At 38.3% G+C, this 26093-nt stretch overlaps 1 protein-coding gene across 5 annotated transcripts in view; it reads right to left on the bottom strand.

Annotated features, from left to right (window-relative positions):
• Window positions 1-26093, bottom strand: part of FTO (FTO, alpha-ketoglutarate dependent dioxygenase) — a 432416-nt gene that overhangs the window by 33922 nt on the left and 372401 nt on the right. The window contains exons 9-10 of one of the 5 annotated variants that reach the window (XR_003094760.1): window positions 4102-4186; window positions 3878-4005 (exon numbers count right to left, since the gene is read on the bottom strand). The exons of 2 other annotated variants lie outside the window; for them this stretch is intronic. Coding sequence is in view for 2 of the 3 variants with exons in the window: in XM_025207543.1 (XP_025063328.1) it covers window positions 4102-4186 (85 nt within the window). In the remaining variant the exon portion in view is untranslated. Of the gene's footprint in view, window positions 1-3877; window positions 4006-4101; window positions 4187-26093 lie in introns of those variants that run through there. 2 more of the 5 variants (XM_025207543.1, XM_006026576.3) reach the window with 2 other exon arrangements.

Genomic DNA, 26093 nt, shown 5'->3' with positions numbered 1-26093 from the left:
AGCTATGGGGGGCATCTCCTGCAGCTCCTCCAGCTGTGTCTGCCTCTGCCTGGGTAGGGGGAGCCACAGGAGAAGCCCCCATGGTTGCCCTGCCCAGTCCCAGCCTCCCAGCACTTCAAAAAAAAAAAAGCCCTGCACTCACCAGCTGCAGCAGTGGCCCCCCTGAGGGCTTGTGGCAGAGCCCCACACACAGTGCGGATCGCCCCCTCCCCCCCAACTGGCACCTGCATAGCAGCTGTTGCATCTCATGGGTGCAGCGCAGCTCGGTACAGTGGCTCCAGCTCCCAGACAGCATTCAGTGCTCTGCTGAGCCACGCTGCACCCATGCGATGAGACAGCTGCCACACGAGTGCCAAGCAGGGTGGGGGGCAATCCCTGCTTTCCCCCACTGTCCCGCGCTGCATGGGGGGGCTCTGCCATGAGCTCTCAGAAGCCCCAATCACTGATGCTGCAGCTGGTGAGTGCAGGGCTTTCTTTCTTTCTTTTTTTTTTTGAAGTGCTAGGAGGCTGGGGCCAGGCAAGGCAACCAGGGGGGCTTCTCCCGTGGCTCCCCCCACCTGGGGAGAGGCAGGCACAGCTGGAGGAACTGCAGGAGAACCTGCAGCTGCCTGAATCAGTGCCAAAACAGCATTGAAACTCCAAAACTGATTCAGATGAATCAAAACAGAACAGTGATCTGAAACAAAACAGAACAGTGATCTGAAACACCAAAACGAATCACTTTCCTCTGAAATGGCCGAATCCAAAACCGAAACGAAACATAGCTGTTTTGCACAGCCCTACTTTCTGGGCAATTGAGTCCAGTCCCCTGTATTGACAGGCCACAATTTACGCAGTGTATCCCTAAAATTGCTACTTCAAATCCTCACACACAGTAGCAAGGTACTATACCAGAAATATCCAGAACATGCCACAGGCAAAAACAGGGGAGAAAAGGGAGCTGTGAATGTCCTGCCACTGCAATGCAGAGAACATATGTTGAAACATATGTTGAAAGAATTCTAGAAAGAAGACGATGTCTATGCTACAGGGGAAGGGAAACTGTGTACAGTCCATGCCAATCTTAGTAGTGGAAAAATTCTTTCCTGACCCCAAATCTGGCCATCTCTGTGTTCTTGGACTCAAGAGCAAAACCCTCTAACCAGGAATTTACAGATTCTAAGATCCAGCATACTGAGCTTAGAGTATTTTGGATAGAAAAAAGGTTTTGTTAAAATATTTCTTTAAAATATTAATTGCTGTTTATCCATTGTTATACTTATATTTGTTACATAAATGCATCAGGTTGTCATACTAAAAAAATCTTTTTTGTAAAACACTGTTGAAGCAGTGAGAGTGCAGCTGTACTTGAGAATTGCACTTCTTGGCTAGTTAAGGATATAGGCTTGATTCTTTCACATGAGTTTTACACTGGCATAACTGAATGGACTTCACTGGTGTTATTCTTTATTTATATCTATCTAAGCAAGTGGAGAATCAATCCCACAATTTTTCATTACATTTCTCAAACACTAGGAATTCACTAAAACTGCTTACTTTGCTTTTGCTATTGTTTGTGTGTGTGTGTGTGTGTGTGTGTGTGTATGTGTGTATATCTCTATATATAAATACATACATACACACACACACACAATTTTATAAGAAAAGCAAAAATTTAGAGCACTTAAATCTCTGCAGTTCATTTTTTTTCTCTTGAGGGAAGGATGTTGGTTGTCTAGTGCAGCTTCATCAGACTACGGACTGATGTGTACTTGCAAGAAATTTCTATTAGTTATTCTTTCCTTTCAGGTACCTAAGCTGCTAACGCAATTTAACTTTAATTCCATCTGACTTCAATTGTGTTCAAATTACAGTAAAAAGGAAGAAGACAACAAGCTGTAAATATGAAAAGAGACAGAAAATCATTGAGAATCATGCCTTTATGAATATTTGATGAAGAAAGGTTAGATCTAGTGCTGGTAAATTACAAGAAATTATGTCCATCATGTGACTCTGTCAGCAAAGGTTAATACAAATGGGTTTGAATTTAGTTGAGATGACAACGAGGATTAAAAAAGATTTGTCCTGTCCTCACTGCAATTAGTTTTTCTTCTATTATTAGTGTAACAGAGTTTATCATTAGGATTATGGTAACAGAACTACTACTCAGTGAAATCATTTTGTTTTCCATAATACTGTGGCAGTTTTCAATAAATTTTTCATCTAGACTATTCTAATACTTAATTTTGCATTTGCTGAGAGACGAATATAGTCATTAACCCCTCTGTTACTGTAATGTATTTAAATTCCACTGAGCAGAATTTTTGGCCTAATCTTACATCCCTTGTAGGCTGTGACCCCATTGGTGAATCTGGACCCCATATTTCACCAGTGTTATAACACCACCAGTGGTAGCAATGGTAGAGGCTGTAGTCTAGACAGGATAACATGCCTGTATAATTTGGTGGGTTAGACAATACAGTGATGACATCTGAATCCCTTTGACAGGGAAGCCTTAACTACTTCTAGCTCCAGCAGAGAATTACAAATCTGAAATTTGCCAGCCTTTGACAAAGAAGTCAGGAAAAAATACAAAGGCTTAGTCACTCTCAAGGAAAAGTTGCCCACATATGTACAAAAGAAATTTTAATTATTTGAAGAGAACAAATGGTGAAAGGAAAAGCATAAAGGCTTTGTGCATTGCTGTCCTCAAGATGGGAAAATTCTAAATGAAATCTCTCTATTTGGTTGGTACAGACTCTTTCACTTGTGCATATCAACACAAGGACCCACTGTTATGGGAGTATTAAGAAAGCAAGTACTTAAAACATAGGCCAAATGGCAGGAATGGCACTCAGTTCTGCTGCTGAACAGTGCTTGAAAGTAATTCATAGTATAGCAACAATATTATTTTTTATACTTATGTTATTAGATATAACATAACACATTCTAAGCAGAGTATAACATTTTATACTACATTTTCCAGTTTCTTAAAATCATAGATGAGACAATTTTTTACATTTTGCTGTTATAAGGGCTCCAAATTTTGCTCATCCATCTTTAGTTTCATAGATAAATATAAACTGAACTTAACACTTTCAGAGATTTCAAGGATATTCAGTAGACATTGTGGAATTTTATTCCCAACAAAATACCTTTAAAGGGAATACACATGTATAATCCAGTGCAAAAGATGTGCAATTATGAAGACTTGGAAGCCTCAAGCATCCTAAAGGCTTAGCTGAAGTGCAGATGCTGATAAATCACTGGAAAGGGTTAAAAATGACTGGCAAATGACTAACTGGAATTGGCATGCATGGCACAATTTAATTGCAGGGAGTCATACTTTGGTGCTATCCACTGAGAGTTGCTTCTACAATCGCACACACTTCTTCCACACTTACAGCCATGTGAAAAAAGGAAATTTAACACATCAGGGAGCTTCCTAGATTATCAGATCATCTAATCAATACCACTGACAATACTTCTGCTTAAAAGCACTGGGGTTAGTCATAAAGTTAGATACAAAAACAGACATTCAGGGCCTTTACCAATATATTACCTTTGCCCTGCTCCTTCTACTTCATGCCCAAGAGGCACATGGTTTCCTTTCCTGAGCTCTTCCACCTAACTGGTTTCCACTTGGCTACTTGAAAAAAATGCACCTTTTATAGTGAATTGTGACCCAAGAAAGAAAAAGCCTAATGCCATGGCCATGGTCTCTGAGGCATAAGAAACAGTGATTCAGGTCATACCACTGCTACCCTGCTGCAGCCATCTCATCAACTGCTTAGATCAGATTTGTGTAAATCTCAGCAATGTGCTCAACATTACGGGACTCAGTGGGATACAAATGGCTTCTTCATGTACTAAGCTTGCTCACAGAGATTTGAGTTACCTGTGGAGTAACTTTCCCACTCTGTGACATACACCTGGCAGTCTTGAAAGACATCATGACAAATTTCAACTCGCCAGATTTAACGCTCTAAAAAGCACCCAGATTTTATTGCTCAAGTGAAGTTAACTCTGAAAGACAGAAAGACAGGGATGCATATGTCTCAAAATTCCTCAGACAGCATCAGGGAGATAAAAGTGCAATCTAAAAAAACATTAAATTCATACCATATTCAACACTGCAAGTTTGACTGTTGTTCCTTTGTAGTGGCAATGGGTATTATCATCCAAAAAATGGCTAGATCCACCTATCCTGAAAAGAAACATCACTTAGCACAAGTGTACTACATAGGAGTCATGGCAACTTTTAAACATGTAGCTGCTCTAAAGAATCATAAAGCAGTACACCAACAACAGTTATAAAAAATGCAAAAGCTATTACCTAAAATATGCAAACATTCCAGAGAAAGAATATCCAAGTGTGTCACAGGGCAGGTGAAAGTTTTTTGTCAAATCATTACTGATATGATGTCTGCTTAGCTATGAGAGTAAGCAGTCTGTGGGAATAATTCTTTCCTTTACCTCTATGATGCAATCAATGGAAAACAGGTTATCTTAAGGACATGTTACACATTCTATTGCAAGATGAGCCACTGGATTTAAAAACTGCTAAAAATGTGAATATTGTTTTATGATTTCTTAAAATGTCACCCTTTCAAAGGCTACTAAGTTAACCCACAGAGACAGGGCTCGTTAAGTAAAAGAATACACTTTTTACAATGCTATCAAAGTAAAAGAGAAAAAGTGTAGGCTTTCAGCTTTAAGGAAAACATAATTAGATCAGAGATTTTGCTTGCAAAGAAATTAACTTATGGTTAATTAATGAAAGTAACCTTAAACAGGGGGCATATTGCCAGCAAACAGGACACTATAATATATGGGTAGAAAATAATAGGCTGCTTTCAAGGAACCAGGGCACAGCAGCCTAGAAAAGAAATTTGAGTAGGATACTACTTGCAAATTTGATCTCAATTCTTAAGATGACCAGATAAGTCTTACCTGCAATAAAGTCTTTTACAAGCTTCCCTCCCCCCTGTAATCTTCTGTTCAATTTAGATACTAGATTTAATTGACTGTTGATGAAGCAACAGTTATTAAATAAAATTGGTAATAAAATCTAGGCTATAGTTATAAAAGTTACCATAATATAACTAACTTATGTCCTTATGTCTACAGAAACTAGAGGTTTTTGCTGCTTTCAAAATTTGCCTCTTATTTCAAGGATTTGTTTTTTGTATTGCCATCAATTCACATTAAGAGTACTGAGGTCTTACTCAGTATTATCCTTCCATATTCTTTTTGGTCATCCAAAAGGTCAAGCACCATGAAAATGAGAATGCCTACTTGGTTGTTTTTCTATCCCCTAGCTAAATGCCTTAACCATGAGGTCTTTTCAATGTCATATTTACTATTATTTGTTCTTCACAAAAGTTCCCCAGTTTCTTAAAGCTTCTTCTCCATGCGCCATCTCTTTAACAAGCCTAAATGTTTCTCTCACTACTTTATCTTTGAAGGTATTTAGCTGGTTTTATGCCTTCTCAGTAAAAGTCCAGGCCTTACATCCAAATGAAATACTAGTCCTTTTACTTGTCTCATGTATCTGCAATTTGGTCTTTCTTATTAGTTGTCTGGAACTAAAAATTCTGAAGAGAAAAGTAACATGCAAACAAGGATTTTTGCTCTGCATAGATGACTTAATTTTTCCCTTGCCAAACTGTTAGTAGTAACTAATGTTTTCTAGATATTTAAACAATCTGCCAGTCTAGGGACAGACATTACACATAAACCTGTTTAAGTGATCAGAAACTGGTTTAAACTTGTAACAGAACAGATGTTCAGTGCACATAGACCAGTTTGAAAATGGCAGAAAGTGGTTTGAAATAAATCTGGTTGAATGTAGTATGAGACTTAACTGATTTGCCTCAAACTGGTTTATGCAATGTCTGTCTCAGACCCCTTGCTGATTGGAGCTAATCAACAGGTAGCATAATGTCCTTCTTTGGAGGAGCTGTTTAAGAAGACCTCCATTAGTTAATGGAGAGAGACTTTGTTTTCTTAATGGATTGATAAACGCTGAGTTAGGGGTGATAAACATTCCCTGCTGGGCTGCTTGGGAGGGGGGTGAATAATCAGAGTGTTCTGCTGGGGTCTGGCCATGCCCCTCCTCAGCTCAGCCCTGTGGAAGCATAAGGAGGGCTGCTATAGCACCCCCCAGCTTCTAGCCTGAGCCACTGCAGGCATATGCCTGCATTTCTGGGATGTCTGTCCAGTTACAAAAATGATTTAGCCTTGCCAGATTAGACTAAACTGCAAAGATTGAATCAATTCAGGGTCAGGCTTTTTGAATATTTGTCCCTAGCCCTAATGACTGTCAATTGTTTGGTCTAAACCTGGACAAGATCCAAACAGCAATTTACAAACATATGCTTGTTTTGTTCCCCCTCTGTTAGGTCCCATTTGCCTTTGCTTTCAAGACTGTATCTTTTCTCCTATAATACAGACAGGTCATCAGACAAAATAGACAAATGTACATATCTTCCAATTTAAAAGCAGAGGGGAAGCTGCTGCTTGGGAAGCACACAGCAATCATTATAGTCTACCTGTTCCATTTGCAGGGATCTGTAGTGATACAAGTTAGCTAAATCGCCTTGAATCTTGAATCTATTTTCTCCACCAGGCTATGCAAGTATTTTTTTTGTCTATATTCTTCAACATGAAACTGATTCCAATTTTGAAGGCATGAAATCTTGACTGCATGTCAATCCTCAATCACCTTCCTCCAGTCTTCATCAAACCATCCTTTGCTTTTCATTATTTCTGGAATTATTCCTATAATTTCTTTTGCAGTTCCTTTACTGTATCCTGACACTTTCCCCACTTACACCTGCTGTACAATAATCTTTCAAAGCCTCACACCTTTTCCACATCTATCTGGTATTCCTGTTTACATTTTGTATTCTTCAAAAATTCCATATTGTATCTGTAACTCATCTCTTTCATTCAGTCCTTTATCAATTATGGCCAGTTCCTTAGCTAAGGGAAAAAATTACTTGAAATTGGAAATGTGAAATGTTTTGAACTTATATAGGCCACGAGACCTCCAATAATGTGATGGATCAACTAGAGAAATGTTATATGTACATTACATGGCTGGGAAATGGGTTTCAGAAAATTAGCAAATCTATGTTGTTTTATAGTGAAGAAAGACTTCAAGTTATGAAATGAGAAGAGGTTTTATGGTAACACCATGACATGGTTTCAGCACCTATTGGCACTACATGCTATCTAAGGATAATGGAAAATAGTTCAGTATTAACTTCAGTGCCTGTGGTCCATTAAGGGACCAGAAAATGAAGTAATTGAATGAATACATAACAGTTTTCAAAGTATGACATCAAAACTGACCTATGTAAATGAAATATTAATTTAGGAAAGCAAGACACGTAGAAACCAACTATATGGAGCAAGAAGGGTAAAAGCATGAGGTAATTTTCACCACTTGTATGATATGGTTGTGACTTGGGTGACTATATTGAAGAGCAATTGTAAGCACAAGATTTGCCATGATAAAGTACTGAACTAAACAGATGAGTCATAGAGACCATAACATGATAAAAAATGAATTAGACATTTGGGATTGATGATTTTTAAAAACTCAGAATTCTAATTCTTCAAAAATGTAGTTAGAGGGAGTTTCAATATAAACTAGTTTGGTGGAAAACTCAATAGATTTATCTTTAAGGTTAAAATGAAATTAAGAAAATTAAAGCGAGTCACATGAATAACTTGATGCCAACTGTACAATTTAAAAGCCATACCGACTCAGTCCTGTAAAGTGTTGAGTAATACAGGCCCTGATCCAGAAAGGCAAATAAGAATGCATTCAACTTTTAAACTACGTGGAATTCAACAGAACCACTCATGCTCCTAAAATTAAAAATATGCTCACATGATAGAAGCTCAAGTGGTCAGTACTTTGTGGAAAGAAATCCATATATAATTTTACTGCAACTTTATATAGAGCAAGGATTGTGACTTTTTCTGTCCTTGGAAAGGCTTCAGAAAATTATGGGTGCTACTCGTAAACAATAAAAATAGTCTTTTGGCAGAGACATGACAAAGAATCAGCAAAACTTATTTTCTGTTTTATTTTCCTAAAGTAAAATGAAATCAAAGTAATATGACCTAGTAATATTCAGCTGAAGATAGGGAGGCAAATAATTCCAGCTCTGTGGATGGATGGACGATAAAGGTGCTATTCTACAAATCTGCTGGCTTTATCACTGGCTGTCAGAGTTTGTTAATATCAAAGGGCCATATTGTACCACCAATTTTTAAGCAGAACATCTTATTGATTTCAAGAGGAACATCTTTAAAACCTATGCAGGTGTGGCTTCATATTCAATAGTTCAAAAAGAAATGGGACATTTATATGCTGAGTTTTGACGGATCTGGAGCTGGTGACTATCAGAGATATGACTAGATTGGATGAACCATGTCTGCTAGACTGGAGTATGACAATTCCTATGATACATAGGGATCTATGCTCCTACAGAGTTTTTCACTTGACTCTCTCACTAGTGTTATCACTCAATAGTGTTTCCCATGTAAATTTATGAAAGAATAGATGTCCCCTTCACAGCTTATGTGAATTAGTGAAGTTAATATGGAGAACCAAATGTCTTAGAGTTTAATAATGTTATTCCACATATGACTGACTTTTCTTTCATGAAGAAAATTAATTTAACCCCATCTATTATGTGAGGTAATTATTAGCTGATTTTGGCCATTTGTGTTCTACATAGATGCTTACAGTGAACTTTTTGAAGAGAGAAATATTATGCTACTCATTATACTAGAACCATGCTTCTGGATCCAGCCATGCCTCCATACCAGATCTGAAAAATGCTGGTTCTGGATTGGATCAAATGCCAGATACTCACCATGAGCCCTCTTAAGTTGTTATTCTAATTAAATTCATGCTGTAGCTTAACTGAAGTGCTGCAACATGAGAGATGCTTCAGGCAGAAATGCTTTTAAATGTGAAAACTATAAAATACTAATTAAAACCTGCCCCAAACATGGCTTTGTTCCAGTTTTACACCTGTGTCACACCACTGATTTAATGATGCTTCACCCACTTGGAGTAACTCTGTAAAGCCAGGCCAACTGTTTGTATGATAAATTCTCAATATGGAATGGAATTTGACAGAGAGCCTGTCTTTCAGATACAGGCACATATATGCACGTGCTGCAGGAAAAAGGTTACTCTTTAGTGTTTAGCCAAATGATGGCATTGTCTCTATTGTGCTATATACTGAGGATACCCATCATGTTCTCTCAGCTACCATTAAATGGATTTTCTATACCCTTTTGGGGGACATAAGTCGGAGACAGTTGGTGTAGTTTTTATAGTAACCTCTTATGGAATATTGTAAAAACAGAAACAGAAACATAGAAACATATTCATTTTTAATGACAACATCTCTCTACTTATGTAAAATAGGATATCTGACCTTATGTACACCCAGGGATATTTTAAAAGCCAACTGTTCACCTCCATTGGGATGTGTAGTAGAGTAGAGTACTTCAACAATAATGGACAATAGAAACTTTCTTATGTTGCAAATAAAAATGTTGACTTGCTTCCAACTTCCCAAAGCAGGACAGGAGGGAGGGTGGAAGGGGAGAAACCAAACCTTTATTGATATAAACCAGGACATAGTGGCTTAAGGTTTCCCAACCATTAACATTATAATTAGGAAACATGAGTTTTTGCTCCAATTGTGGGTTTCTCACAACATCCTGCCTTAACAGGATCTCCTGGAACTTTTGACTACTTTAAGCACAAATTGTTCTTCCAAAGGGATGTTGACTTTTGTGGTCTATTAAGCAAGCAATACATAAGTCATATGATGACGCAAGTGCTGCAGGCCAAACTATATAAATCAGTTCCTTTTCCCCATGGATTTTGTTCAAGTATACTCATTGTAATAAGACAAGATTAACAGTAGACTTCAGTGTTTGAACAACTACTGTCCAAGCAACAAAGACAATTCAGACAAGTTTGTTTGTAGGTGCACTACTAGGTGAGATGCCAACTGTTATCCTCCAGTGAGTAGAATAGTTGCAGAGGAAAAAAAACACAGCCAAGTACATTCTTTGCATTGCTTTAAGTCCCCAAAGTGGGAGTTAAAATGCACTTTCATGCCACTTCCAGCTCTTTTTGACTCAATAGGACCAGTGATTATCAACATTTTTAGACTTAGGACACCTTCATGAGATTCGAGAATCCCTACATAAATGTTGGGAATTGAGCAGCACCCTATTTCAAAAACTAACTTACTTATTACAGTGATAATCTTCTTGCAGAAAGTCTAAACAGTGGGAGTGGGGCAATGACCTGGCAAGGAGGGGCCTGAGCCTGCACTTATCTGTTTATCTCCTCACACCTGGCTTATCTCTTCACACCTCCTGGCACCCTTCCAAGGATCTTGCAGCACTCCCAGGTGCCCTGGCATCCTGGCTGAGAATCACTGGGCTAGATCCTCTCCCACAAAGAAACATATAGGACAGTGAAACGGCCCAGAAAGGGACAAAGAAATAATTTACTGTACTTTGGCAGGAGCATAGTGCATACCGCATCATATTAGAGAGATGGAGATAAGCTGCCTTTTTAGCATCATATCAGCCTTCATTTGGATCTTAGAAACAGCTCTGAACAAGAGTGTGGAATTAAGAGGACTGAGTTCTCTAGAGAAAGTTATTACACTCCCAAGCTGTATTTATTTTCTACTGCCCTCCCTTCTTATGGTGCAGGTCCGTCCCCACCTGTTTAGGAGGTTCAGAGGCAGTTAGTGTAGCCTTGGCCAGAAGCTCCAAAGAAGTCATGCTGCTGTCATCTTGACTGTTATACATGAGTTTGGCTGAGGGGACAACCTTCCAAAAAAATTTGATGGAGAAATCTCCATATGACAACAGAGATTTTTTGTGCCCTTTTCTTTGCTTTTTCCTATTACAGGGGGCAACTCAGCCATTAAGATATCTGTTCAGAATTAGGGCCAAATTAACTAATGAGTATAAGCACACCCAACTGACTTCAGGGAAAGTACAATCACTTATACCAGCGATGAATTTGGGCCATAGAGTCTTACCACCAGCATTTATGGAATAGCTTTCTTGGTCAGTTTTCTGTGAACATGCTTAATAAAAAGTTTCGTAAATCTGAGTAAATCTCTACAGTACATGCCTGAAATGGGAGATAATTTGAATTTCTATTTGATGAATACATAACGTTCACATTAAGCTATGACTATACTGCAGTTCCTCCAGTTCAAGTTAGCTTAGGTGCTGACAGAAGTTTAGGCATAGCAGTACATAGCTCAACTGGGACTACCTGCCTTAGTATTTCTTACTTTCTCAGATTTTGTGGTCTGTGCTGATGTTACGGGCACAATACCAGTTGTATCTAGTATAGACTTAGCCAAGATATATCCCATTAGCTGCCATTATTGGAAACATTTCAATAAGCTTTAGTATATTATTGCAAAAATTATATTACACTTTAAATTTACAAAGGTGGAGTAGTATACAGGAATTAGTTTAAGGATTCTAAAAAATTCAAAGGGCATTTTTTTGTTTTAGTGAAAAATACCGTTAACATACAAATCTGATTGATTGTATACCTTCTTTAAACATCAAGCCAAAAAGGATTACCTTGTTTGGCTTATTGAAAAGTTGTTTTTTTTCCATTTATACTTCAAAATATTTCAGACAGTTGGGTCAGTTTCAGTAATATTTCCTTCTAAAAGTCTATTTTGAGTCAACATTACATAAAGATACATGAATCCATATATTTTTTATACGGTTGAAGTAAGTCACCTTGTATAAAAAGGAGAAGTTTGTCATCACACCCATAATTAGCATATTGTGCATTGTTAAAATGGCAAAATATTTCTGTATATTCCAATTAATGAAATCATATACTGGCAAATATTTTACCCAAGAGATACGAACTTTAAAAATAAACTCTTCCCATTTGGAAACTCATCCTTTGTTTAGCAATTCAAAGAATATTTTTAAAAGAGATTTTAATTGCTCAGTTGATCAGTGCCTGAATCTCAATAATCAAAATAATAAAAATGGGTTGGTTGCTTTTTGCAAATTGTAACAAAATATAGGCAGTGTTCACTTCTTTTAGGACTGCTAAGAGAGTCATTTAATCCACATGCCTTTTCTTAATCAAACATATTTTAAAGTTTTTTCTATAGAAAAATAGAAAATAGAAAGAATATAAAAAATATAAAATAATATAGAATTCCATCGAAATCAGTATAATGATTTCTATAATATATCTTCCATGTTCCATCTTTAATGGACTTCACAAACACTAGACCAAATAGCATATGTTTTTAAGCTTGGGAGCATTCCCATTAACTACTGATGTGAGTAACGAGGATAGAATTTGGTCCCTTAAAAAGTTGCTGGGGAATTTGCAGTGAAAAGCTTTTTGTTGAAATCTGAAAGTTTACAAGACAGGATATAGTTCAACGAATTTATCATTAAAAAACAGACAGGAATTTCAGAATTGCTGAAACCTCATATTATGATATTTCCTAATTTTAAAAAAATCATTTTTTATTATATAGCAACATGTTGCCTTGAAATGTACACTATTTTAAAAAAAAGAAAGCAAAATATAAATGAAATGTTTTGAATTTTTTGAACATACAATATTTCAGTTGACCTAGATCAAAATGTTTTTGATGACCATTTTCAAGATTTGGACTTTCTGCCCCAATTCAGGATAGGATAAGATTTTCAAGATTTTGAAAAAATATTTCCTGGGCAGCTCTAATCTTTATAATAGCCTTATGTTTATTGTTATCTACTTTTACAACATACTGAAACTGAGCCCAGGAGATATGAAAAGACTCACTCAAGGCTAGAGATAAAGTCTGTCAGAGGTAAGATTAGAAACTGTGGCGTCCTGATTTCCAATATTCTGCTTAAAATACATTTCTCTCTTTCTTACATACATAAATAAGCATTGCTGGTTAAGATGTCTTCAGTGCAATCCAAAGGTGTGATTATAGCTCATGTAGACATAACCAAAGGATCTTTAAATTATCATGATCATTTATAAATAATAGTGTAGCAACCGCAGCACTGGGTTCAGGTTAGGCTAGCAGAATGAGGCTAGCAGAATGAGTATTTATTGAGCGTTCTTGCTACAACAAATAATCACATCTCTGGATTGCAACATAGACCCTTACCCTAGTCTAGTCAGACCCTCTGCGGGTGAACAAAGACGGGGAACATAAGAATCTTGCTTTCCACCAGGCCAACCACTTCTCAGGCACTAGCCAGAAGTGCCTTCACTGCACAGTACCAGCTCTCTCCTCTGCTCCTGGTAAGTGCTGAGAGCCTGAAAGAAGGACCAGAGTAATAACAGACAAAACAGCTGGCCAAACATGGAAGAAGAAGAACACTGCATTGTTACCAAAAATGGCCAGTCCTTAACTCTCATTGAAATACATGGAAAAAACTCTTGCTACTAAAACATAATATATCCCATCTGCTTAACAACTCAGGCTTCCATGAACACATCATTCCAGTCTCTGCATGGATTCTCCATCAAATAAAGAATCCGGTTTGGTGTCCTGATACAAAGCCTTCCATAAAACCAACCCCAGGTACATGAGCTATTCTGATGACTTCCCACATCAGCTGCATTCCACCAGAGCAAAGAATCTCAACCCACAGGAAGGAATTGGCAGCAGAAATTTACCAAAGGGGGATCTGAGCAGTAAGGTTAAATCCTTGTAGACCTCTTCCTGCACAGTTCCTACACAGCTACATAGATGGACAAGTAATATGAAAATGACTCACTTATCTACAAATGATTAAAGTAATAACATGCATATTAAAATATCAAAAAGAGTAGCAAAATTTTATCTTGCAGATTATGAAATTATTGTGTAAGTCTCCAGCAGCTGGACTGAGGTATATACACTATATTTTACAAAGGTGGGGTTTTTTTTCTTTATGACCTAAATTTGGCATTTATGCAGTTACAAATAACCTGAGGAATTCAAAATTGCCATGTTAAGGCATTGCAAATGCTGAATCAGTACTTAGTGCTGTCATCAAAGAGCCTGAAAAGTAATAAAAAAGCAGTCATTTGTCCTTTGGATGCTGTTTTGGTACTAACTCATTTGACAGGGTGCAGGCAACCCAACAAAATCAGTTTTTCTGCCAGGGTAAAGTTGAGGGTTTGGCTTAAATTAACAATGTATGCCAGCAGAAATATAAACTTAACTAAATACAAAAGTCTGGGTTGAACTGAATTCTAACACAGTCCAAATGGAGAAGTTTTCATTTTAAATACAAATGGTAGGAAAAAATAGTGTTTCTTGTCATGTGGGGAGTTTGAGACCTCCTTTTACAATGACAACAAAGAACCCACTGGCATTCACTCAGCGATCTCCCACATCATATACAGTATACTAGAAATCTCAGGGCAGAACTACATGTGAAAATAAAGATTATATACCATATTTCTAATGAAATACCTCAATAAGGCAGTGAATACATATTTAAAAATTCCAGTCAGATATTGGAAGTTATTTCTTTCCCAAGCTGAACTGTCATTCAAAAGTTAGAACACAAGTAGAAATTGCAGGGTTTTTTTTTTTTCTTCACTTTACCTAAACAGTTCCCTCTTTTCTCTCACCCCTAATTTGATTGTCCATCACCACCTCCTGCTTGCTTCTTTTATTTGCCCAAAGTATCCAAGACAAGGTACAAGCAGCAAAACCAATACCGACTTACACCCAGCAAAAAGGTATATTGTGACTGTGTGCCCTCAACCCTCTAGAAGGGCAGACAGTTACACTGATCTAAGAAGTCAGATTAAGATTCTCATCACTCAATCTAATATCCTAAACAGCAGAATAAATTATACCATCACACGGGTGTGAGAAAGATTTGAAAAACAGAACAAAAAACCCTGACAAACAGGACTGAAAATCATTCATGTTTACAAATATAAACCAAAAAGCCCTACCATGCATGCAGCGGTCAGAATACTCATAGGCCGTGGAACAGGGTGGCCCACCCAAGCCATGGCCCGACCAACTTGTAGTATAATTATATAACCCACAAATGCACAATTGTCATTCCAGTTAAAACTGTACAGCTATTTTTTTAACTGCATAGCTATCTAAATTAACGTGCTAAAAGTTGGTCGGGCCATGGCCTGGGTGGCCCACCCGTTCCGCAGCCTATGAGAATATTGTTGATTGGATTCATTTCCTGGGATCCTTACAAAAGTCTTAAAAGAACAAAGTGACATACAGTTTTTGTCAGGTATATGCATATATAAATTCTTGGTCATGTAGCAGTTTCATGAAGGTGAGACTGCCAGATGCAGATATGCTAAATCAAGTTTTATAAACCCCCATCCTCTGCATTATTTTTAAATATGGAAAACAAAATACAATAGCGTAGAAATAAAATATGCAGGTTATCTGTGTTAATTTGCTGCACTGACTTGCAACCCTTAAATTTTACCATACAAATGCAAAGCACAACTTTCTAACATTCCCTAGTAAGCAGCTGCTTTATGAATAACTGGAAGAAAACCTTTATGCTTGGTCACACCACCAGCAGCAGACAACTGGCTTTTCTCATGTAATACAGGGAACTGCAGCCAGTGCTTCATTAAAGCACAAGACACTTTGGCAGACATGGATACTGAACATTGCTTACTGTTCACATCTGTGGGTAAATGACAGCAGGCTGAAACTGTTGCCTTCCACTAAAGAGCAAGTACATGATCCAGCGCAGTTAATCAATAAGATAATGGAATGAATCAATAACAAAGATTTTTAGGAGGTCTTAATTAAACAAACACTTGCAGATACAAATGATGTCTTCAATCTATTGATAGTAGCAGGGTGAGGGGTTAAACACGAACAAAGCCATCAACTTTATTTTGCTGGCATCTATTTCACTAAACAGCCAAATAGCATCTTGGCCTTTGAGTTGGCCGATTAATTGTGTCCCTATTCAATTTCATACAGTACAAGGAAATAGTTTATAATAAAAAAAATAATTACTGAACAGGTCAAGATGTAACAATGAAAAATAGTTAAAAGCATCGGCACCCAGCATTATTTTCTCTCTGTGAAAGGTTCTGAATACCTGGATATGAGGGAATGGGTCAGCTGACAAAATGCATTTCCAGCTATGAAGTATAGAATTAGAATAATTAAAAAACACCTAAATTGATGGATCCCATTAATGCAACGGAATTCTCAGTGGGCCTTCTACACAAACATGTTTAGTCAATATTTTTGATCCCCCCCAATGGTTTTGCACCAGGCACTGTTTTAAAGAGACATCAATCTGTGATGTCAGCATTCATCTAATGACCCTTCAGAAATCAATGTCGAAGATGGCGCTGTATGTCTATGCACCCAATTTGTCCATTCTCCAAGGGATGCTGGATAAAAGTAAAACATCATAATAGCAGTAAACACGGACTATTGCCATTGTACCTGACTTTGAGGATGCTAGCCAGAGAGGAAGAAGGAATACAGGTGATTTCAGACACAGTCTTGATACAGTAAAGGTTGAGGGAAGAATGGGGATGACTGAGAAGTTTCTATGCAGACAGAGAACAATTAATGGGAAATGGGTGGCTCTGTTTAAAGCATTCATCAAAAGCTTTTTTTGAACAGTTCTGCACCAAAACTACATAAGCAGAATACTGTTCTTATAAAATTAATATAATCAGATGTGGAAAATTAACATCATCAGGATACCAAGAATATCTTTTTCATTATATATTTCTTGTGTCACCGTTGCTAGTCTCAGTATTTATTTCCTAACAGTGTTCTAGTCGACATTTGACAGTTAGCGTTTTCTCTTCCTTTTGTAGTTATTCAGCAGGGATAGCCATTTAGTTTCACTGAACTGGTGGAAACTTTTAGTTTTTTATTGTTAGCATTTATACTCGACTCATCTTCACCCCACAAGATTCCTTGAATCTGATGTTTTGACATAATGTCAAATGGAGAGTGGAAGTTTAAGTTTGCTTCCTTCTCTCAGCTTTTGTAATAAACTGACCTATATGGCTGCTATTAGGTTGGGCTGCCTCTAGGTTGTAACTCGAGGTGACAGGTACACTCTAGCAGATGGGCTGTCTTGTAATCTTTTTATTCACAGCAACTCCATCTATTCTCTCCATTCAGAGTATTTACTTGCTGGTAGCATGTAATAGTTAGGCAGGCCTTAGACAGTTCACAGATGTATGTGGGCAAATTAGTTGTTGCAGGGTGCTTGTCTCCCTCCATTCATCTCATACTTTCAAGTGTTCCAATTGCCAGACTTCCTTCCAATTAAATTATGAATACAGGGGCCAATCCTACCCTCCGTTCTTGCCTTAACTCATACTGAATTCAACAAGGGAGTTTTGTCTGAACTGGGCGTCTAGAATCTGGTCTGAAAGTATCATGATTTCTCTTTTCTTGACTGTCATATTTCAAATATTCAGTATTCTGCAAAATGTTCAACATCTTTTATCAAGATACAGAGGTTCACTGTAAAGCCAATTAACAAAACTTTATTTTCTGAACTTCATGTGTCCCGGTTTCAAATGAGTAAGATGTTCCATACATAAAAATTATGAGATAAATGCTGGTTTCCATTTGATATATCAGAAACTGGATGGTATACTTGAACTGATCTTCAGCGCATCCATTCATTGTATTTCAGATATTATACAGATACATAAGTCAGTACAACTTCTATAGAAATACTAGTGCCACAGAACACATCACCTTTAATTCTGCAAGGATTATATTTTGGTTGTTACTGGTATTCTGTTTTTCTATAAGTAGCACTGGAGGATTGGACCTGGGAGTAGTGAGGTGTCACAGTTTGTGCATGACTGTGTGTTTTTAAAAAAAAATATCTTAACATATGGTAGGGCTTTGAAGTGTCCTAATGATTTAGGAGCAGAATCCTATTGATTTTCACTGTTTTCATTGTTTTACAATACTGAGCTATATTCCACTTAGAATGAGAAGAAGCATCTTCACAGTCACTGACAGCTGCCAACTGATTCTTCATAACTGGTCTTGCAATACAAGTTTGACCATGTTTAACACAAAGAAAGAAGTAATAACTTAAGAGTTACCCAGTACCTCACACACATGGGCAGAGAAATCTTTCCTAACCCTTGCATCAAGCACCTTACTCACTGTAGCATGCATTGATTACCATGTTCAAATGATCGTGTTTTTAAAAAAAACTTAAGCGTGAGGACTTGATTCACTAGAGGTGCGTGGTAAGGTGTTTCTTATTTGCTTCCTTCTAAACAACTGGATGTAGAAAGGTTGACCAATGGTCTCATAAATTATGAAACATTCTATTTTCTTAAATTCAAGTTGAGTAAAATGAACAAGGTCTGTTGTTACTGGGTAAAAAAAATGTCTCTAATTGATAAAAGGTGCTACATTTATATAGTTCCTTTTATCCCAAAGGATGTTAAAAGTACTTGGTAAACTTAAATTGATAAACATTCTGAGCCAGATCCCAGGCGGCTGTAAATTGGCGTAACTAAATTGCGCTCAGTAGGGAAACATTGATTTATATCAAGTTAGCATCCAACCCACTATTGGTACATTCCTTGCCTTGCTGGCTCAGTCCCTTTCCATACTCAGTCAAGATAATTCATTTCCATTGCAGTTTTCAATGTGAGAGGATACAGAGCCACAGCTTATAATTAGAAAGAGTATGAACCATTATTGAGGTAAAATACAGCAGTCTTTGTTTTGGTTTTGTTTTTACATGGATCAACAGCGGCATGCAACGGGTTAGAAAAAGTAAAGAACAATATTATACAGTTGCAGCCCAAAGGAAAATTTCTCAAATTTATTTCCTAATTGAAATTTTTCACCAAACAGCTTCTCTAAATAATTCCTGGTCGATAGATTATGCACAAAGAAGTCACTGGAGGATTTTAATACAGGGCATAAGAGCTCTTTTGGTTAATTTTGATATGTAAGATGGGTTGCTTTTGTTCCCTTATTGGAAGTTTTCATACAAATACTTGCACTTACACTTTTAAAATTTACATTCTATGATCACCAAAACATGCATCTAAAATGAAGCATTTCCACAAACACTTCATCCAGTAAATGCATTTATGGGAATATTTGTTGAGAGGCCAAAAGGTGCCTGAGCACATTCAAAATGAAACCATTCAATCATTCAAATAAATATTTGCAGAAAACGTTCGTCAGTATTCATCCAATTCTAGTGCTCATTCAAATTGAAATTTACCCAGTAGCTCTTATTTTACAAACAGCGTGACATGACCTTTAATGACTACACATCTCATTCAAAAAGAACACCTCTGACAGTACGCTGTCCCCTGGTATCTTCCTAGAATATTCAAGGGAAGGATACACACCACAAATAACCCACTCTGCTCCAGGCAGGACTGAGATGCCCCCAGAAGGTCTCCCAAGAACTGAGTCCTTAGCTTAGGAGAGCTGTGCAAAGCAAATCTAGACTGTGTCACATTAAACAAGTTGTCATTCTAATGCGTGTGATTCACATTCTTACTATTAAAATCAAAATGACACTCTAGCCAGATACAGCACATGAGCTACAGTTTTCGGAAGCATGTTATGAATACAATCTAAAATCAATAACAAGAAACAATTACTGCATCTGAATACCATTTGGGTGAAATAGCCTGATGGTGGAGATGGAGAACACGAGTTGTATGTCAATAGCTGTAACAAAGTATTCTACATCTTTTGCACAAAGAGAGGTTGAGTAAATATCAATAGAGCAATTCCTATTGTAAGCAATAAAAATGATAAAATCAATATTATAAAATAAAAAGTTAGCACTGTGATTGAACTCTCTTTGATCTCGATAATACTGTGGTTTGAACTGGAGAAAACTGTTATTCCCAGTCTTTTAAGTCTAAAGTCCCTAGGTCACAGTAAAGCTGGCTAAATTTGCAGAGTTCTGAGTAAAGAAAACCAAAGGCAGGGAAAAATGGCATGCAAATACTGTACCACAGAAATTCATAAACAAAAGTATTTATGCCCTCCAGCAGGAGGGACCACATATCTACTGCACCTGCTAGTCCTGTGCACTGTCAAGAAACCTTATAATAGTCCACAATGTTTTGCATACTGCCAGCACTGTTTAGTTAATGGTAGACAGCGAAGTATTTCACATTTGTCCATGAAAAAGATAAATTAAGAAGGGAATATTCCACTCTTGCCAAAAACTATATGAAAACATCAAGTCCCAGTAATTTAAAAAATATATATATGCAAAATGGGTAAAACTGTGAGTGACAGCCCATCTGCAAGATTCTGTTTGTAGTTCTGACCTGCATTTAAACACAGGGCTGCTTAGCCTTTTGAACACCTTAAAGTTGGTTCCCTTGTTTGCATTTCATAGAAACTACTATTGAAAGTAAACAAGAACCTTTGGTGAATTATTTAGCATACAAATAAACCAGCAAAGAAGGCTAAGTAGGCCAATATGAACTAACTGGATTGAAATATTCATCTGTAAATAACTCTTCAATCTGCTGCTTTCACGTACAAATACTACATGGAACATTAGACACAACTAGCTTCTAGGGATATTTAGGCTCACTGGAGAGCAATTTTAATGTCTACTGGCATCTGTGGGTAGTGATATGGACTGACTGTTAATATAACCAACATAAAATTTATGTGAACACTCACTGCAATAGCAACACACTGTCAGACAGCTGGTGGTTGATGCGTAGCACATGCGGATTTTATATGCAGTGCGTAAACTAACCTTTGCAATAAAGATTTAGCAGGTTTATTAGTTTAGGAAATCGCTATAATTAAGGATAATTCATAATTGCCGCTTATCCACTCTACAGCAATAGCTAGCTTAATTTAGGCTCCATTTCTTTGAGCCATAAATAAGTGTGCTGCTATCTTCTGCACAGATGTGGCATTCAACCTGTTCAAGTTGGTTGGTTTCTGCTTGTGTTTTAATCAAAAGAATTAGTAGATAAGCCCATAAAACGCAGTGTGCTTGAAATAAATTAGCAAAAAATGCATATTGGAAGTTTTGAAACTCTACTAAGTAGCTGCTCTTTTTTGGATAGAATACAAAAAATACTCCAAATTCCTGAAGGACTATACTACTCATTCACACATCTGGCCTGAGATATAGCAACAGATCAACATAGTTAATAAGGGGGAAAAGAAATATGACTGTGACCTTTGTGTATTTATTTCTTTTCCACTATGCCTGTTATTGAAGGTTTGACCCTGGGGAGTATTGCTAGCAATACTATGACTTTGTTACTTACTTTTACCATCCAAGTTTTCTTTGCAGAAGGACGTGTACTGTAACTTGTTACTTTAATGCCCATTAATAGTTCATGTAAAATAATTCTCCTGCCCCTACTGCTTATTCAGTAGAAAACACACTTTCCAGATTTTAGCCACCACGGGCTCTAACTGGATGGAAACATTGAAGACCTCTCTAGCTATATAGCCACAGAGGCTGTTTCCATTCCTTTTCTTTCCCTTCCCTTCAATAGGAAGATAACATCTTCATTTAGACATTCCATTTTACTCATGATTGGCCATCCACAGAAACAGTTATGCCATGCCCTAATCACCTTCCTTACTATCCTCCATCCATGCCAGAGTCTCTCTGTGTCGTAGGCCTCTTTGACAAACAAAAGAATACCATCAGGTTGAGTAAAGAACTTGGCCAACAAGACCAATAGTGTGTGCTATCCATTGAAAAACCAAGAGCTTCTGTATGTTTTCATGACAGGGGGTTCTATGTCAAGTAATGATCTTGGTACATGGTGCACTAGTTTTTCCGCAAGATGTGGAAAGTGAACAGGCATCAAGCAACTGAGTTATTAGTTCAGCAGCAATGGAGCACAGCTGATAGAAGACTGGGAATGAAAAGTGTGTGTGTTTGGTGTGGGTGAGGATACAGGCCTTTATGCCACCAATAAACTTCCCTGAATGCATAACATTGGGTTGTGGTAGACATTCACAGCTAGTGAAACAACAGGCTGCCCATACTATAATTCAGCCACAACTATAGGCCCTCCATGGACATTCTGCTAAATGAGACTTGCCTGAGATGGCTATCTTACTACTGCATGCTGCTATTGGGGCCCTGCTACATGTTCAAATTCAAGCTGGATAGAAACCAGCTACAGAGTTGTTACACACTGTCAAGCACTAATTTTGTAGCTTGTTGGCTCTATATATACCTGGACAGTCATTTTTATGGTATGACAATTACTTTGCATGTGTGGCCAGTCTAAATTTCTTGTACGATTAACCAGTTAATTGCATAATACATGTAACATAGCAGGAACCTTAGTAAAGCCTATCATAGCTGATATATCAAATGCGCTATTCCTACACTGATATTCTGTACATTTACTATTCCTCACTAGCTGTGAGCCATCCACTTCCCATGGAATATGATTATGGACATATACAACTGAGATAGGATGATTTGAGGTTTGACAAATGAAGCTGCTGAGTGGTAAGCACTGCTGTTTGCACAGACAGTACCCTTTAAAACAAGAGCATCTTGAAATTTTTCACAAGGCCACACAAGTATGGGGCAAAACCAGCCCTGCCAATCCCTAATCTTCCTCCTATTCTATCACAATAGCAGTAATGTTTCCCCTTTACTGGCTGGATGACCTATATGTGGGAACATCTGAAACCCACCCCCAGGAAATCTAGCCTCCGGGCAAGCAGCTAATGGACACACCTTGACAGAAGGATAGTGAGGCCAGGGGGGGAGGGAGGGGGACTTGCATATGCCGGTCGCCACTGCCATCCACCACCCTGTGCTGCTGTGTGCAAGCCCTCCCCAGTCACCGCTACTGCCCCCCACCCCACTGCTCTGCATCTGGCCGCTGTCACCCTCCCCCCCACCCCGCTCTGCCACGCTGCCAGAAGTTTACCCAAAAGTGGTACACTCCTTAAAAAAAGGCTGATAACTCCTGGGGTAAACTGTTGCTTTCCAATGCCTAAGCACAACTTGAAGCGAACTGATATAAATCTGAAGTGTACTAGAGAAGCTGTCTAATGGGTCAGCTACTGTAGAATCTTTTTTGGGAAATGCTATAACTATTGCACACTGATTTTTTTTTAAAGTAATGGGTAAGACAATAAACTGGTGTAAACTGGCACTGTGCTGTTGAAGTTAACAGAAGTACTTCACTTTTTACCCACCAAGGACTTGATCCAGCAAACAGAGTAGTTGCTCTGGCAGACAGACAATGCTCAGTTACCCAACAAGCTTTACCTACTTTTTGATGAGAGAACATGCACCAGTCAGTGTACATGATTTTGCTATGATGGTTTATCCATGGCTCTGCTTCAAATGCTGAATTAATATTATTACGTTAAAACAGATCAGAACATAACTGAAAGAAATCTGCTTGTAATGACCCTTGGGAGATGCACAGACATCTTAGTTAACAAAACAACTATGGCATATATTCCAGGCACACTGAAGTTAGATAACCTACGGTTGTCACCTGTACTCTAGAGATGGCAAATGGCTACACCAGTCACTTCATTTGCAGTCCTATCTAATGAGGTGTTCGCCTTGAAGTTTATATCTCACTAATAAAAAGATCTTGGTGAAATAAAATGGTAATTCCATAGGCTCTAAAACAGTGCTGGACCTCAAAATTAAGAAGCAAATTAGGTCAGACCTTAGCTTTGCCTCATCAAACATTCAAGCTGAAAGTATTAGTTTTGAATCAGGAACATATTTATCAGCAAAATATTTTTAAAAAGTTTCCTTTCAGAGTCAAAGTTCACTGAAACATCTTTAATAAAGTGTCTGAAATTTCAGATTTTAAATCACTGGTAAGCCATGTGGTCAGCTAAGGTCAATTCAAGAATACCATTCCTAGAGCTTTTAAGATTTCCATTATACACAAAGAAAACACACCTTACAAAATAGCTAATGATATTTATATCATGCCTGATACATCAAGGCAGGGAGATAGAAAGGGCTTGGCATGGCTTTATAATCTTTCAGTGGGACAGATAATGGATGTTTAAATATAGAACACTCAGAAAGGCTTTCCTCGGCAAAACAATCACATCTGAAAAATGTGAGCACTTGGAAACACGGATTTCCCATTATGAGTTTCCTGTAAAATGTTTCTTGTGTGTTCCCGTAGCTGGAACAGGAATATATCATGCACTGATGTTTCCTGAGTGTATGGGGAAGGGGAATGTAAGTAGTTCCCTCCCTCAGTCCCAGGTAGTGACACAGAACAACTACAGCTTTTGAACTCCTCCCAACAGGTACCATGTAACTCTTGGAGATCAGACACATCAAAGGAATCTTGTTAAGTCGGTAGAGGAGAGAATGTTTCTCTCTCCCGTATTCTCCATGAGTACACTGCCATTATATTCATAATTTTTTTTGCATGGTTGAGGGATAGGAGGAGACAGATACCTTTCCCCCCATCTCTCAGAGGTAAGAGGAAACAGTAGTAGGTTTTTTTGGCTTCCTACAACTTTTAGCCTGGACTGGGAAGCACAGCCGCAGTCTCTTCTCCCATACCTGAGCTCTAACAGCCATTGCGTAGCTATACTAGCTTCCCCACCAGCACCCAACTCAGCCACAAATGGGATTAGAAAGCAGAAGCTGTTTTCAGGCAGGAAGGCTGCGAAGATCAGAGGGGAAATTAGATCCTCTGTCCTGCAGGAGATATCTCCACTCTTCTTGTTGGTATCTGACATTTTTCATGGAATGAAATGTGAAGAATGAATTTCTGACCCAAAATGTTCACTTGGGTTTGCTAAACTGACCTGAAACATTTTATTTCCAGTCAGTTAAATAATAAATGCTTCTTTGACCAGGCTCCTTGACTGCACTTCTCCCATGACTGACCTGAAGTCATCTATTTCCTGTGATGCACTGTGCAGCTCAATTCTGTCGCAGTACACATTGTATCATGGCAGACACAGTTTGGCCTTGCAGCCTAAGCCATAGGAGAGAACAGGGACCCAAATGACAAAACCTTGGACAACCTCAGGAAACGGTTACATCCAGGTAGGCTGGTAAGCCCTCCTAGTGGTAGACTTTGAACATTTGTGATTTTGATTAAGGGGTTATATCAAATTTTATAAAAGGAATACCCTCTTGCCAGCCACTCCAGAGACAAGGAAAACAGACAAGAAGGAAAAAGGAAAGGCTATGCAGGAGAAGGGAGAAGATCCTGGGCACCCTAGATGACTCTGACCAAAGCCCAGAAAACATTCCAGATTTCTGAGGAAACTGAAGCAGGAAAGACTGTGCAGACATGTTACTGTTTTGTCTGGTTCAGTATCTTTTGTGAAGTCTGAAGGAAAGAGTAGCTGTTTTAAAATCCCTTTTGCAAAGTCTTCATGTTACATGCATCAAATAGCACATGTCTCTAGAGAGTGCAAAGAAGGTGGAGTCCTAGGAAAGGGTGTGCTTAAGCAGCTGGGGATCTTGGGAAGCTAAGCAGTAGTCATTGGGGCTGTACAGCAGTTGAAATCTAAGGTCCCACTTCTGTAAAGGAGTCATAGACAGAGTCTGTGTTCAGAATGTTCTTCAGAAAGGACAAGACAGGAATCTACCCATACCAAGGGAAGTTTAAAATCATATGGTTCCTGTTTGTGGGATCCTAGTGAATGCCCAGAAAGGCAGAGGAGAAAAGGTATTTTCATGGATGGGAATAAAGTATATTTCTTGAGTAGACCAAGAGGATGTGCAACTAAGTTCACATAGTATGGGAAGGAACAAAAAGCACCAAGTTTGGAGGGGACAAATGAGAGAGTCCTCAATGTCTGGTGATGGAATGACATAGCAGCAAGTTGTGTCCCATCCCTAATTCTGGGTCACAGTCACTTCACAAGGTATCAAACCCAGATTAGCTGGAGCAGGAATTGTGTGTAGCACTTGTCCTAGAGTGGGCACCACATGCGATGCAGTCCAGCGGGGGCAGGCACTGCATGCAGTGCTGAAGCTGCTCTGGCCAGACTGTTGGAGCTGGCTGGAGCAGCCAATGGATCAGGTATGTCAGGGGGGGGGGG

This window comes from Alligator sinensis, unplaced genomic scaffold (genome assembly GCF_000455745.1).
Source record: "Alligator sinensis unplaced genomic scaffold, ASM45574v1 scaffold173_5, whole genome shotgun sequence".
Classification (NCBI taxonomy): domain Eukaryota; kingdom Metazoa; phylum Chordata; order Crocodylia; family Alligatoridae; genus Alligator; species Alligator sinensis.
The sequence above is the reverse complement of the archived record's forward strand: the minus strand, read 5'-3'. Positions and strand labels throughout refer to the sequence as shown.